This window comes from Populus trichocarpa, chromosome 12 (genome assembly GCF_000002775.5).
Source record: "Populus trichocarpa isolate Nisqually-1 chromosome 12, P.trichocarpa_v4.1, whole genome shotgun sequence".
NCBI lineage: Eukaryota > Viridiplantae > Streptophyta > Magnoliopsida > Malpighiales > Salicaceae > Populus > Populus trichocarpa.
This window is the reverse complement of record NC_037296.2, coordinates 68,565-83,869: the sequence shown is the minus strand read 5'-3', so window position 1 is coordinate 83,869 and position 15,305 is coordinate 68,565. Positions and strand designations below refer to the sequence as shown.

The 15,305-nt window shown below is 38.5% G+C and overlaps 2 protein-coding genes and 1 pseudogene across 2 annotated transcripts; 1 reads left to right on the top strand and 2 right to left on the bottom strand.

Annotated features, from left to right (window-relative positions):
- Window positions 1-1,302: 1,302 nt before the first annotated feature.
- LOC112323491 (flocculation protein FLO11) lies at window positions 1,303-2,022 on the top strand. The gene is made up of 2 exons (XM_024581845.2): window positions 1,303-1,534; window positions 1,653-2,022. Exons 1-2 carry the CDS (start codon window positions 1,424-1,426, stop codon window positions 1,923-1,925), a joined length of 384 nt encoding a protein of 127 aa, XP_024437613.1. The 5' UTR covers window positions 1,303-1,423; the 3' UTR covers window positions 1,926-2,022.
- Window positions 2,023-3,296: 1,274 nt separating this feature from the next.
- Window positions 3,297-5,217, bottom strand: LOC112323485 (UNC93-like protein 1; annotated as a pseudogene).
- Window positions 5,218-12,139: 6,922 nt separating this feature from the next.
- LOC7493473 (UNC93-like protein 1) lies at window positions 12,140-13,994 on the bottom strand. Its single transcript, XM_024581946.2, has 2 exons — window positions 12,629-13,994; window positions 12,140-12,524 (listed from the first exon to the last, which is right to left on the bottom strand). The coding sequence occupies exons 1-2, from the start codon at window positions 13,786-13,788 to the stop codon at window positions 12,296-12,298; spliced, it is 1,389 nt and encodes a 462-aa protein (XP_024437714.1). The 5' UTR covers window positions 13,789-13,994; the 3' UTR covers window positions 12,140-12,295.
- Between the last annotated feature and the right edge of the window lie 1,311 nt (window positions 13,995-15,305).

The window sequence follows — 15,305 nt, the reverse complement described above, 5'->3', positions numbered from 1 at the left end:
GCTTTTTTGTTGAACCCATACATGTGATTTCACGAGTGGTGGATTTGAAATATTGAGTCAAGTTTAGAATATTTGTTCAAGTTTGCTTGTTTTTTTTTTAAAAAAAAAACTTGTGTTTTTTTAATTTTATTCTTTAATATTTATATTTAATTAGAGATTTAGACATATTATTTTTTTTAATTTTAAATAATTTATTTTATCTCACCTTTCAACATTGACTTGTTTGATGAGTAAGCTTCATATTTTTATTTAATTTATTTTTAATAAAATTATCCCAGTATCACAATTAAAACGCAAATTTTGCATGTTGACCGGCTAAACTTGGATTGGGTTTTTTCAACATTTTTTATATTATATATATATTTTTAATTTTATTTTTCAATATTTGTTTGTAAGGAATTGAATTTCAATTTTTTTTTCATTTCACTTTCAATGAGGTAACCACATTCTCATTTAATGTTTTTTCTTTATTACCAGATAAGATCCTTCAACATGTGATTTTTTAAAAAATATTTTTTTATTTCAATTTCATCCTTCATCATTTAATTTATTAAAAATCAGTCTTCGTGCTATTTTTTTTTTGTTTTCTTTCTACGGGATTAGCAGGTTAACTTGGTTTGACTCAGGTTTTTTTTTTTTTTTTTTTTTTTTCTGTTTCGCCCTTCAACATTGATTTGTTTGGTAATTGAATTTAATGGTTTTATTCAATTTATTTTTTACGGGGTTAACATGGTGTCACAATCAAATCACATATTTAGCGTGCTAACTCGTATGGTTCAGGTTGAGTTTTTTTTACTATTTTTTGTTGTTAGTGTTTTTTTACTTTATTTATCGTTGTTGTATTTTTTTTATTCATATTATTAAATTAGCTAAATTTATTAAACTCAATTGAATAAATATCTCGAGTCTCAAATTTTATTTTATTTTCCTTTTTAAAAACATAAACATCACCCTGACTTTTTTTTGTTTACATTGCAAAAAAATTAGATCGATTAATAACATATAGTAGGTCACCTATCCAGTGATCTATATAATCAAGGGCGGGCGTTTATTATGATTAAAAAAAAAAAATTCAGAGTTAAGAGGTCAGCATTATTAGGACATGCAGGAGTTAAGCCAGCGAAAGACATTAGGAGCCAACGAAACAACCAGTTTCTAAGTGCAACTGGCTGTCTGGCTCCAACATGAAAGTCGCCAAATACAAACATGCTGTCCATAGGAAAAGGTCATGGACAGGATTTCCAAAAACAAATTTGTCCCAAATATAGAAAGCTTCTGCAGCTATATTATGCTCCCCATCATTATCAAAGTTGATACCTCGACCTTAACTCGCCTTCTTGGGAATTGGTAGCTGATCGTATTTGTCATTTTGATCTCTCTGCCTCCTCAGACTCCCGCATTCATCCGACAGGTGAGAAACATAATGGGAGGCTGTGCGGGTAAATTCAAGGGCTCTGATGATTTGCCTCCAGAGCCCCTCCCAAGTGAAGCTCCTGTCAACCCTGACCAGGCTGAGGGAGAGACCGTTGCTCAGGTATGTTAATTACCTTTCTTTCTTTCCTTCTTTCTTTCTTTCTTTGTGTGTGTGTGTGTGTTAATGATCTCTTAATCACGTATGAGTCTTACAATCCAATTTGTGTGAATTAATGTAGGAGAAGGAGGTAGGTGATCAGAACAAGACAGAAGCACCTTTGGTAGATGTCTATGAGAAAAAACCGGAGGGTGAGAAACCCGCTGAGCCAGAAGCTGCTGCTGCTGCTGCTGAGCCTGAGAAGAAAGATGAAACCCCTGTAGCTAAATCAGAGGACAAGGTTGAGGCCACTTCTGTCATCACCGAGGAGCCGGCCAAGGAAACTGAGAAGAAGGAATCAGATGTTGCTCCTGCCAAAGAAGCAAATAAAGATGCTCCACTAGTTACCGTCTAATCTGATCGAGCATAAATTGTATTGACAGACATTTATAAAACAGATAATCATATGTGCAAGAAATTCCAAATGTTAATATGAGATTATTGGTTTTTTACATCTGGTACTGCCAAACTTGTGTGGCAGTCTCTCTCTCTCTCTCTCTCTCTCTCTCTCTCTCTTTTATTCTGCGTTCGTAGATACATTCTGTTTTCGTTTTGCTGCTAAGATATATTTTTGACAACTTATGGTGGAAAATCGCACCTGATAAGTGAAAAGGCAACAACGGTCAAGTGCTTGCGTTAATTTTCTAAGATAACTTCCAACGACGATGTTACAAGCTGACGCAATAATCGTTCTTACACTGGGAAGCCTGAATTTTCATCTGCTCAAAATTGGAGAGAAGGTTTCTTTGGTACCAGCTCTTGCAAAATATTGTTGTGTTTCCATACCAATGCTATCCCGTTCCATCCTGGCTTGAGTCTTCTCCTAAAGGGAATAGACTGCTGCTCCACAGCAGTATTAGATTTACCCCTAGCTAGGTCCTGTTACGGAAGTCAGAGAGAAATCACTGTTTTTTTTAAAAAAAAAAACTTCAAGGATTGCCTTCCCATCTCAATATAATTTCTCAAGAAGAGGTTTAGGTCATGCTGAATAATTAGCCTATAAAAAATTCATGATTTTTAATTTAATTATTGACTCGTACTAGAAGGATCTACAAATTTTGTTCGATAGTATTTTAACTCGTTAAGGTCTGTAATACCTCCAAATTAGGCTTAGAAGATGCTTTTAAACTAGTTTTGTTGTTTTTTATATTTTTGGATTTCTTAGTTTGTTTATGATTTTTTATAGCTTTTTCTTTATTTTCGAGTTTTTTTATTTATTCAGGTTTAGTTCTTAGATTTATTTAGGAAATTAGAAACTTGAAAAAAAAATCTTAAATTCTAATTTTTGTGTCACCACACTATTTGGCACAATTCTTTGTTACTTTTACTTGTTGTATTTCATTTATTGTTTTCGATTGCAGATGTTGGTATGTCGACTTAACTAATCATTGTCAACTTCTTGACAATGCAGGAAGTGACAGCTATTACAATTAATTAACTTAGGAATTACCAAGACATACTACTTGCTCTATACTAAATATACAAGTACTAAAATCCATCAAGGGAAGAGTGACCTTGTGGTATTCATGAGGAGGTTTCTGCCATGATGTGGTGAAAAACAGCTATACTTTATTCATGTTCAGACAGAGCTACAAGTATATGACAAATCACCAAAGTTTGAGGACGTCAAGATTCTCATTTGTTGGAAATAAGCAAGAGGACATTTCATGTCTGACGAAGAAAACTTTTCTTTCTTTCTTTCTTTCTTGATTAGGCAATTCCAGCTAACAGTTCTGTTCCGTGTATTAAGAACAACCAATTACAAGTAGATTAACTTTAATGATCGGAGAAAAGGGCAACTAAGACATACTGCAAAAGACATAACATTTTGGATTACCCTTGAATCATCTAAATAGCAGATATGGACTTAGATTATACTGGCTTGCTATTGTTATCCATAGATGCAGGGTTGATTGATGACTCCTCACCCTTGTGGTCGTCCTTGATCACAAGCATGGCTAGGATTGCAAGCAATGGATAACTCACTGTTGTGAAGGACCAATTCACAATCAACTGGGTAAGTAATGGAACTTTGCGTGCATCCACATGCCAAGCAACTGCGGCTCCTGCACTCTGCACTCTGCACTCCCTTGTAAAATCCTCCATATCTTCAATCACAGGCAAATAACATAGTTTAGCATATGATCGATATGACACACAGACCCTTCAATTACTTTTCTATTTCTACTTCCCGCAGAACATGAATTACCTGCTAAGAACCTCAGAGTCATCAGCCAAGGCCCCAATCACCCAGTAGACCGTGCTTCGGAACATGGCATCCGGCAGCCCATAACTGAAATACAAAATGAAAGGTCCTGCGAAATCGGAACCTGAGTCCTTGAAATCCAACTTGGGTGGTAGATCATTGCGGCTATATCCTACCTGCTTCGCAAGTCCACCTGCCCAGATAGCAGTCCCAAGCGCAGCGACAATTCCATTACCAACAAAGCCCCTCTTCCTCCTACTCTGGAAGCTGAAATCCAATATGTATCCAATCCCAACAGAACCCACCATCTGGCCCCCCCAATAGAACACATTGTTCAATCCCCTTGTCCTCAAATTAAAGAGTGCCCCATCCACATATTGAACTGGTAACTGTGTACAAAGTTGCTAGCCCAAGCAGCAGGAGCAATAAAAAGCATCTTCCAATTGAAGAACAACTTACCAATCTCCACAGCCTCAGTAGAAACTTTAGAGTACTTAATGTTTGTGCAGCGTGTGCCATCATCGCGAACTACTTTGCTCGGCGGCAAGAGGGACAAGGAAAGCAGAGTCCCCGCAGTCATAAAACACATGATTCCAATGTTAGTCCCATCATTAACAGAAGCAGCCTCACTCCGATTGTAGTTAAGAATGAAAGGAATCAGCCCACCAATAACACCTCCCATGTTGAATACGCTCCAAAACAGAGAAATTTAAGTCCCCTTCCGATGTTGGGGAGGATAAGAGATCACGATCGCCCCTTCTCCAGCCCATAAGAAGCCAGAACCAATGCCAAGAACGGCACCGGAAATAATAGCAAAAGCTTGGTGCTGTTGGTGATTATAATAAAGAAAAGAACCTGCATACAACACGTAAGTGCTGCAGCCAGAAGCTAAGGTCAAGCGAGGACCAAGAATGTTGTAAATTCCACCACCGAGAATGCCAAAGATGGCAAAGGTGGTGTAAAGGGCGGTGTTGGCATTGTTGGCAGCAGTGGGATTCTCCTGGCCACCACCTCCCAAACCAGCGAGGGCGTTGAACATACCAGGACAACAGAAACAGACAAGTCCTATGAGTGTGACTTGGACCAATGGTGAGTTGTACCTGAATCTTGCTTTGGTTGACACTTGGGTGTCATCTCCTTCGAAACCCATGTCAGGTCAGGATTGTGTTGATTGTTCGTTTCCTGGTATTTGAAAGAGAGAGATTTGAGATGAGGATGAAGATGAAGATACAGGTGGTGAATTTATGGACACTTGAAAAGGGGGTTGGGTTTTAGCTTTCCGGTTCCTGTACCAGCAAGACAGAGATTGATGATATCAGAATCTGCAGGCCTACAATAGGCATTCCCTTCCATCCTATTTTAATCAAATTATTTATTGAGATTTATGGTATGGTATTTCATGTCACTAAATAATACTTACCTTATGATATAATCTTATCATTTGATTTTTTTATATCAATTTAGCATTTTTGGCACAGATGTCATAAATTGAAGTAATAAACTAACTTTAGAATTGAAAAAAATATCTAATAGGAAATTGTAAGGTCCTGTTACGAAAGTCAGAGGGAAATCACTGTTTTTTTTTTTTTTTGAACTTCAAGGATTGCCTTCCCAGTCCAATATAATTTCCTGAATCAGAATGCTTCTGGCTGAGATTTAGTAGTCGCGACACTCAATCACTAGCTGCATGCAACCTCCCTTGTCTTCAATCCTCATGGTTAATTATAACCAGTTCCTTTCGTAAGCGTTCTTCGGCAAGTTGCTACAAATCTGATGAGTCTCGCCAAGAAGCCCTATACAATAGCATCTTAGATTTTCTTATTTTAAAGGACACTGATATTTTTCATGCTTATGAAGTTATGAGGCCTCGTATTTCTCTTTTTTTCTCTTCTTCTTCCAGCTTCTATGGTGTTAGCTAAGCTAATAATCCAGATCTCTGAAATATGAATCATGAAGATACAGGAAAATTGAAGAAACCATCCCATGGCTACAGCAACAAAGATATAACAATCAACAGCAGATATTTAACAGACAATTTAGAACAAACTGACTTGATTTCTTGAGATAAACTTACAGGATATTGCAACTAGTCTTGAACATTAAGGTGGAACACTTTTTTTTTTTTTTTTGACAACTGAATTTGACAAATTTTAGCCTTCCTCGTTCGTCCAGCCTTTTTTTTTTTTTTTTTTTTTTGCCTCCTTTGAATAAATAGAGCAAAAGATGAAAATAGAAGCTTCCTTTCTTTTGAGTATTCATTCCATTTTTATAATCAAATTGATGTCAAGGCTAAAGATAGCAACAAACAAATATCATAAAAATTTTGATATAGAAATAAACTTTAAATTTGTAGGTTTATTCTCTCTAAAATAATAACAATATAATTTATCTATTTACAAAATTTACAAAACTTTAAATAAATCAGAACCCTACCTCAACAAGAAAATAAAAAACAAAAATACAAAGGAAAGAAGCATAAAGTATGGAACAAAGCAAAAATTCCAAAAAACACATGAAAAATAACAAAATTGTCAAAATTGAGGGCCTTGACGAGATTTTAGATATCTATAGAGAAAACAACCTTTGAAATCTCATGTAAAAATTTTAGTCTGGTCTAACAATCGGATAAAAAATTATAGCTCTTATGAGTCATCATTCTGGTTTGGCGCGATCAGACCTTCTCTCGAGCGTGGGTCTATCTCACTAGTCTATAAATACATCTATTAGACTATCCACATAATATATTTGTGGTAAATTCTAATCTAGTTGTGGCAGCTCCATACCTAACTGCATCATAATCCTTATATGTAGCACCAGCTATATTTTTTAGCCGATAATGTGTATTTTACTGGCCAAGTGATAAGAACAGTCTATCAAGCTAAACCCTGATCTGGTGGCCTTCTCAAGGTGGCACCATGTTGAACTTGCTGCGGGACAAACAATATCTTCCAATTCTGGGACAATGACATTATGCCATAGGACATGTGGAAACTAAGAATTACATCTCAATCTATCTGATCATTGTCATCTCCTTGACAATGCAGAAGGTTACAAGTACTATAGATAACTTAGGAAACAACTATACATACTGTTGACATAATTAGTTGCGATTCTGTAATCTGATTAATTATAGGAACTAGATTAAATATTATTTTGTAATCTGATTACTGCCTATTCAGATCAAATCTCGTATAGGCAGTAATTATGTGAATCTGATCAATTATAGGAGTCATATCAAATCTTGTACAAAATTACTACACTTTCTTAGAATAGGATTGTTACCTATTCAGAGCTCTGCCTATTCAGGACACTGCCTATTTAGAGCTCTGCCTATATATTTCCTCCTACAAGGAGAAGAATACTAATGAAAAATTCAGCTAGTAGACACCATTGTTTTCTACATAGTATCAGAGCCTAATTAATCAAACACGAATCCCACACGAATCCCATACTACATGACGAACCTCAACCCCATTGTTCCCGTTCCACAAAATAGCCAAACATCACCCATTATTATTCACCAAGACAATTCTGCATTCCCTACCAGCATCATATTAGATGAAAACAATTATCCATTATGGTCTCAACTAATGGAGATGCGCATTGGTGCTCGTAACAAAACCGGATATCTCACTGGAGCAGCAAAAAAACCCGAACCCGAAGATCCCATGTTTGCAACATGGATCACTGAAAGTCAAAAGGTGAAAAGTTGGCTTATTGATTCAATGAGTCCGTTACTGATGCAACGATTTATTCGCCTATCCACAGCCAAGGAAATATGGGAGGCTGTGTCGAAGACCTTCTATGATGGCTCAGATGAAACTCGTTTGTTTGAATTAAATCAGAAATCTTTCTCTATCAAACAAGAGGGTAGACCTGTGTCCATTTATTACAATGAGCTGGTGGCTCTTTTTCAAGAAATTGATCACAGAACTGCCTCTCAAGGAGAGACAGTTGAAGGAGTGGTCCAGCTGCATTCAACAATGCATAGACTTCGTGTTCATATATTTCGGAGTGGCCTTGATTTTGAGTTTGAGCAAGTCCGCGGAGAAATATTACGCAAAGATCCAAAACTGGACTTGGAGAGTACATACGCATGCATAAGGAGGGAGTTTCAACAAAGACAAACCATGGGGAACTATCGAACAACCAGTGAGCACTCCGTGCACTCTGCCATGTTTACAAACCAACCCCGTCAAGGACCAGCTTCTGGAATAATGAAGAACCGAAATAATTCATCTGCTGGAAAATACACAGGCCTCGTCTGTGGGCATTGTGGTGAATCGGGACACTCAAAACAAAGGTGTTATGAGATCATTGGTTATCCTGAATGGTGGGATTTCTCAAAGAAACCAAGGAAGAAATTTACAGGAAAAGCCATGATGACCACAGCTGAAGCTCAAACTACCGCTGCTGATAAACTGCCTGCTGTTGATAACCTTCCGCCGACTGTTAATGTTGCTCACTCTAGCAGCACTGGTAAGGCAAATACATTCTCTGCAATTACTAAGGATAATAATTGGATAATTGATACAGGTGCATCAGATCACATGGTTAGAGACACTGGTCAGTTACAATCCCTCCACTCTTCCACACATTCTTTTATTTCCACAGCTAACGGAAGTACCTCTCCAACTGTTGGGGAAGGCACTGTCATCTTAACTCAAAATCTCACTTTAAACTCAGTTCTAGTTGTCCCATCCCTTGAACATAATTTGTTGTCAGTTGGCCAAATTACTTCTGCTCTTAATTGTACAGTAACCTTTTGGTCGTTATTCTGTGTGTTTCAGGACATTCTGACCCGGAAGATTCTTGGTTATGGTGTTAAACGTGGCAAACTCTATTATTTAGAACTTACAGAAAATGGAGGAAAGAGATTCGGACAAGCACATCAAACTAGAAGTTCAGATACAGATCGAGCCACAATATGGTTATGGCACCGACGTTTGGGACATCTTTCCTTTGGATATCTTAGAAAATTACAACCGCATCTTTTTAACGTAGTTCATGATTCTGAGTTTCATTGCAATATTTGTGAAATGGCTAAAAGCCATCGTATTACTTATTTACCGAGTTTGAATAAAAGTTCAGAACCTTTTGCCGTTATACATTCTGATGTATGGGGTCCTGCAAAAATCTCTACCATATCGAAAGCCCGTTATTTTGTCACATTTATTGATGAATGTACTAGAATGACTTGGATGTCTTTGCTACACAAAAAAAGTGATGTTTTTACAGCTTTTCAAGAATTTCATCGTATGGTGGGTACTCAGTATCAGAAACAGATTCGTAGTTGGCAAACTGATAATGCTATGGAATTCCTGGATACCTCTGTTCAGAAGTATCTACATCACTATGGAATTCGGCATCAAACTTCATGTACTTATACTCCACAACAGAACGGGTTGGCCGAACGAAAAAACAGGCAAATTTTAGAAGTGGTCCGTGCCTCTCTCTTTGGCATGCACATGCCGCGGTACTACTGGGGAGAAGCTGCAAAGTCTGCTGTGTATCTGATCAATCGAACACCTTCTCGAGTGATAGATTTTCAGACACCTCAACAGCGGATGCAATCCTTATTGTCCACCCCGCACCTTCCAAACCTTGAGCCGAGAGTGTTTGGGTGTACTGCTTATGTTCACATTCCAAAGGTGTTACGAACTAAACTTGATCCATGTGCCACTCGATGTGTTTTTGTTGGATATTCAGACTTACAGAAAGGGTACAGATGCTATGATCCTCACACTCAAAAGTTACACGTCACATTGGATGTCTCCTTCCGTGAGACTGAATCATTTTATTCAAAAGAAGGTTCCATCATTTCCTCCCAGGGGGAGCAATCCAGCAATGAACATTTGCTACAAGAGAGTGACAGGAACGAATTTGTTGAGTTGGAAAACATAATTGAACAGTTTGGGAGCAGCGGCACTAATGAGAAGTCACAGGGTAGAAGCAGTGATGAGGAGTCACAAATAAATATAGAATTGCCTTTGTTAACACCATTAACCAACGAATCTTCTCAGAATGCTGAATCCCAGGTACTCCTCCAACCTATATCTGATGAGTCAAATATATTTCCTGATATTTCTTATGCCCAGGATGTTCCTCCTGCTACTGCAGCCCCAAGATGTTCCCAAAGATCAAACAAGGGTGTCCCAAAGAAACAGTATGAACCCGATCATAGAGTCAATATCCAATATCCAATCAACAATTATGTCTCTAACCATAGGTTGTCTGAATCATATGCACTTACTGTTAATCAATTATCCAATATATCCATCCCTAGTAATGTGCAGGAAGCTTTGACAGATCCAGCTTGGGCCAATGCAGTAAATGAAGAAATGCAAGCTCTGCAAAAGAACTCAACTTGGGAACTTGTCTCCCTACCTGAAGGAAAGAAGACAATTGGGTGTCGATGGGTGTTCACTGTGAAACTTAAAACTGATGGCAGCATTGACAGGTATAAAGCCCGGTTGGTTGCAAAGGGATATACACAAAAATACAGCGTGGATTATACTGAGACTTTTGCACCGGTTGCCAAGCTTGACACAATCCGTATTCTCATATCTATAGCAGCCAGTCGGGAGTGGCCTTTGAAACAGTTTGATGTGAAAAATGCGTTTCTCAATGGGGACTTAGAAGAAGAAGTGTATATGGACTTGCCACCGGGTGTGCAGTGCAAGTCTGAAACTAGGAGCAAAGTCTGTCGTTTGAAGAAATCTCTGTATGGGTTGAAACAGTCCCCTAGAGCTTGGTTTGGGCGGTTCTCATCTGCAATGACAGCATTCAATTATAAACAGAGTAATGCAGACCATACTCTGTTTATAAAGCACCAAAATGGGAAGGTAACAGCCCTTATTGTTTACGTGGATGACATGGTGTTAACAGGTGATGATCCAGAGGAGATGCAGCTGTTACAGGAACATTTAGCTGCTGCATTCGAAATGAAGAGCCTGGGGCAACTCAGATACTTCTTAGGCATTGAAGTCGCCAGATCAGCTCACGGGATTTCCATGTCACAACGCAAATATGTGTTTGATCTGCTGACAGAGACCGGCATGCTTGCTTGCAAACCAGCAGCAACCCCTATGGACATCAATCACAAGCTCGGTGTATTTCCCAATCAGGTTCCAACAGACATGGGCCGTTATCAACGGTTGGTTGGTCGACTGATTTATTTATCTCATACAAGACCGGACATCGCCTATGTCGTCAGTGTTGTAAGTCAATTTATGCATGCACCCAGCGAAGAACATTTGCAGGCAGTGAATAGAATTTTACAATACTTAAAGGGTACTCCAGGCAAAGGTTTGTTATTCTCAAAACATGGGGTCTCTAGCATTGAGGGATATACCGATGCTGATTGGGCTGGGGATCAAACAACCAGAAAATCTACATCAGGCTACTTCACTTTTGTCAACGGAAATCTGGTTACATGGCGTAGTAAGAAGCAAAAAGTGGTGGCCCGGTCGAGTACGGAGGCAGAATTTCGAGGTATGGCTCATGGGGTATGTGAATTATTATGGATTCAGAGGGTCCTGACAGAATTAGGGATTCACTATACAGACCCGATGACTCTACACTGTGATAATAAGGCGGCCATTTCCATTGCGCATAATCCTGTTCAACATGACCGCACGAAGCATGTTGAAATTGATCGTCACTTCATCAAAGAAAAATTAGATCAGAAACTCATACAATTTCCCTTTGTTCAGTCAGCATATCAGTTAGCTGATATTCTTACCAAGGCCGTTTCAGGGCCGGCATTTCAGAGAGTAATTACCAAGTTGGGCATGACTGATATCTATGCTCCAACTTGAGGGGGAGTGTTGACATAATTAGTTGCGATTCTGTAATCTGATTAATTATAGGAACTAGATTAAATATTATTTTGTAATCTGATTACTGCCTATTCAGATCAAATCTCGTATAGGCAGTAATTATGTGAATCTGATCAATTATAGGAGTCATATCAAATCTTGTACAAAATTACTACACTTTCTTGGAATAGGATTGTTACCTATTCAGAGCTCTGCCTATTCAGGACACTGCCTATTTAGAGCTCTGCCTATATATTTCCTCCTACAAGGAAAAGAATACTAATGAAAAATTCAGCTAGTAGACACTATTGTTTTCTACACATACTACTTGCTCTACACTAAATCCAAGTACTAAAATCCATCCAGGGAAAATGGAGTCGTGGTATTCATAAGAAGGTTTCTGCCATAATGTAGTGAAAACAACTTTACTTTATTCATGTTCAAACATTAATGTGAGAGCAAGAAGTGAGTGCCAAAGTCACGAAAGTTTGAAGACGTCATGATTCTCTTTTGTCAGAAATATGCGCGGGGAGATTTCATGTCTGACAAAGAAAGCAAATTATTTTCCATTCTTGATTAGACAATTCCAGCAGACAATTCTGTTCCGCTTATTAAGTACAACAAAATATCAGTAAATTAACTTTAATAATCGGAGAAAAAGGCAACTAAGACACACTGCACAAGACATAATATTTTGGATTAAACTGGTTTGCTATTGTTATCCATAGATGCAGGGTTAATTGATGGCTCTTCACCCTTCTGATCGTCCTTGACGGCAAGCATGACTAGGATTGCAAGCAATGGGTAACTCACTGTGGTGAGTGACCAATTCACAATCAACTGGCTTAGTAATGGAACTTTGTGTGCATCCACTTGCCAGGCAACTGCGGCTCCTGCACTCTGCACTCCCTTGTAAAATCCGACATATCTGCAATTACATGCAAATAACATAGTTTAGCATATGATCGATAAGACACACAGACCCTTCAATTACTTTTCACCTATTTCTATTTCCCACATAACACGAATTACCTGCTAAGAATCTCAGAGTCATCAGCCAAGGCCCCAATCACCCAGTAGACCATGCTTTGGAACATGGCATCTAGCAGCCCGTAACTGAAATACAAAACGAAAGGCCCTGCGAAATCGGAACCGGAGTCCTTGAAATCCAACTTGGGTGGTAGATCATTGTGTTTATATCCTACCTGCTTCGCAAGTCCACCTGCCCAGATAGCAGTCCCGAGCGCAGCAACAATTCCAATCCCAACAAATCCCCTCTTCCTCCTACTCTGGAAGCTGAAATCCAATATGTATCCAATCCCAACAGAACCCACCATCTGGGCCCCCCAATAGAACACATTGTTCAATCCCCTTGTCCTCAAATTAAAGAGTGCCCCATTCACATTATTGAACTGGTAACTGTAAAAAAAGTTGCTGGCCCAAGCAGCAGGAGCAATTAAAAGCATCTTCCAATTGAAGAACAACTTACCAATCTCCACAGCCTCAGTAGAAACCTTAGAGTACTTGATGTTTGTGCACCGTGTGCCATCATCGCGAACCACTTTGCTCGGCGGCAAGATGGCCAAGGAAAGCAGAGTCCCCGCCGTCATAAAACACATGAATCCAATATAAGTCCCATCATTAACAGAAGCAGCCTCACTCCGATTGTAGTTAAGAATGAAAGGAATCAGCCCACCAATAACACCTCCCATGTTGAAAATGCTCCAAAACAGAGAAATATAAGTCCCCTTACGATGGGGGGGAGGATAAGAGGTCATGATCGCCCCTTCTCCAGCCCATAAGAAACCAGCACCGATGCCAAGAATGGCACCAGCAACAATAGCAAAAGATTGATGCTGTTTGTGATTGTAATAAAGAAAAGAGCCCGCATACAACACGTAAGTGCTGCAGCCAGCAGCTAAGGTCAAGCGAGGACCAAGAATGTTGTAAATACCACCACCAAGAACGCCAAAGATGGCGAAGGTGGTGTAAAGGGCGGTGTTAGCATTGTTGGCGGCAGTGGGATTCACCTGGCCACCACCTCCCATACCAGAGAGAGCATTGAACATACCAGGACAACAGAAGCAGACGAGTCCTATGAGGGTGATCTGGACCAATGGTGAGTTGTACCTGAATCTTGATTTGGTTGACACTTGGTTGGCGGCTGATTCCTCATCTCCTTCGAAACCCATGTCGGGTCAGGATTGTGTTGATTGTTTGTTTCCTGGTTTTGGAAAGATGGAGGGGTTTTGGAGTTGTTGATCTGGAGTGTAGATGAGGATGAAGAAGATGGGTTGAATTTATGGACACTTGGGCTTTTAGCCGTCCAGTTCTTCGGCTAGCGCGACAAGGAGAATGACGATATCACATTCGTCACAGAATCTGCAGGCCTCCTATTAGGATTGGCATTCTCAACCATCCATCCTATATATTTATTTTACAAAAATGAATTTATTTATGTATTTAGATTTATGGTGCAGTACTTACTTCATGTCACTGAATGACATTTAAAGAGTGCATGAGAGTAAGAGTGTATTAATAATTATGGTTAAAAATATTTTTTATTTAAAAATATATTAAAATAATAATTATTTTATTTTTAAAAAATTATTTTTATAATTATCATATTAAAGCAATCTAAAAACTGAAAATAAATTAATTTTAAATAAAAAATTTTTAAATTTTTAAAAATATAATTTCAAGGGTGTTTCTAAAAACATTATTGTATATTATAGTATTATCATTTGAATTTAGCATTTTGGCCACAAATGTCACAGATTGGTGGAATAGACTTAATAAGAATATCTAATCGGAAAATCGAAAGGTCGGTTCTCTTTACATTAATCCCAGGGAGCGTGGGGTGATATCGATTGGGACATATAATTTATTTGAGTGTAACTCATCACTAGGAAAAGATATAATTCAAATGAAAAAAAAACAAATATTAAAATTACCTGGAAATTGACAGGAATTCAATATCTACATTTAATGTGTGTAATTGAAATAAGAAAATAAAAATAAAAGGGAAATAGATTTGAAGCACCACTTCCACATAGTTAGGCAACATAGTATGACTTTAAGATGGTAGATTGCTTCGATGTGTTCTTTCTTACCTAGAAGTAGGGTGGGTGGCTGAGAGTACAGGAGACAGAGAGAAGGTGGATACCAGAATCAGCTGTCTAACACACTGTAAATTGTTGTCGAGGATCCAAAAGAATCCAGACACAAGATCTTGCTGGATAATTTTGTTCTTTAGTATTTGGAATCTGCAGCCACAGTCAACTCCCTCATATGCAAATGAATATGCGATACCCTTTTTATTTATTTATTTAATTATTATTGTTGTTGTTATTGCTGATATCCTATCTTAACTTATAATATAAACTATATATCTTGGCTTTGATTAAAAAGCCTGTACACCTGAGAGAAAAATGGTGCCGTAGAAAGCGACACGAGGGGAATGCCCTTTCGTAAAGCTTGATTTTGAACAACTGGCAACCAAGAGGGAGCCGAGACTGATGTCATCTATTCTGACGTGAAAATCGCAGTCTACAAAAGTCAGCCGGCGGGGCCGGCGACTCCTTCGGAACTATTCGCTATCCCATTTGATGCCAAGAGGAAGAGTTGGAGCTAGCATTTTTGCAAGGTTCACACCAGATGGCATCGTCATTCTCTGCTTCTTCTTTTTTTGTTGGTATTTCATTAAAAT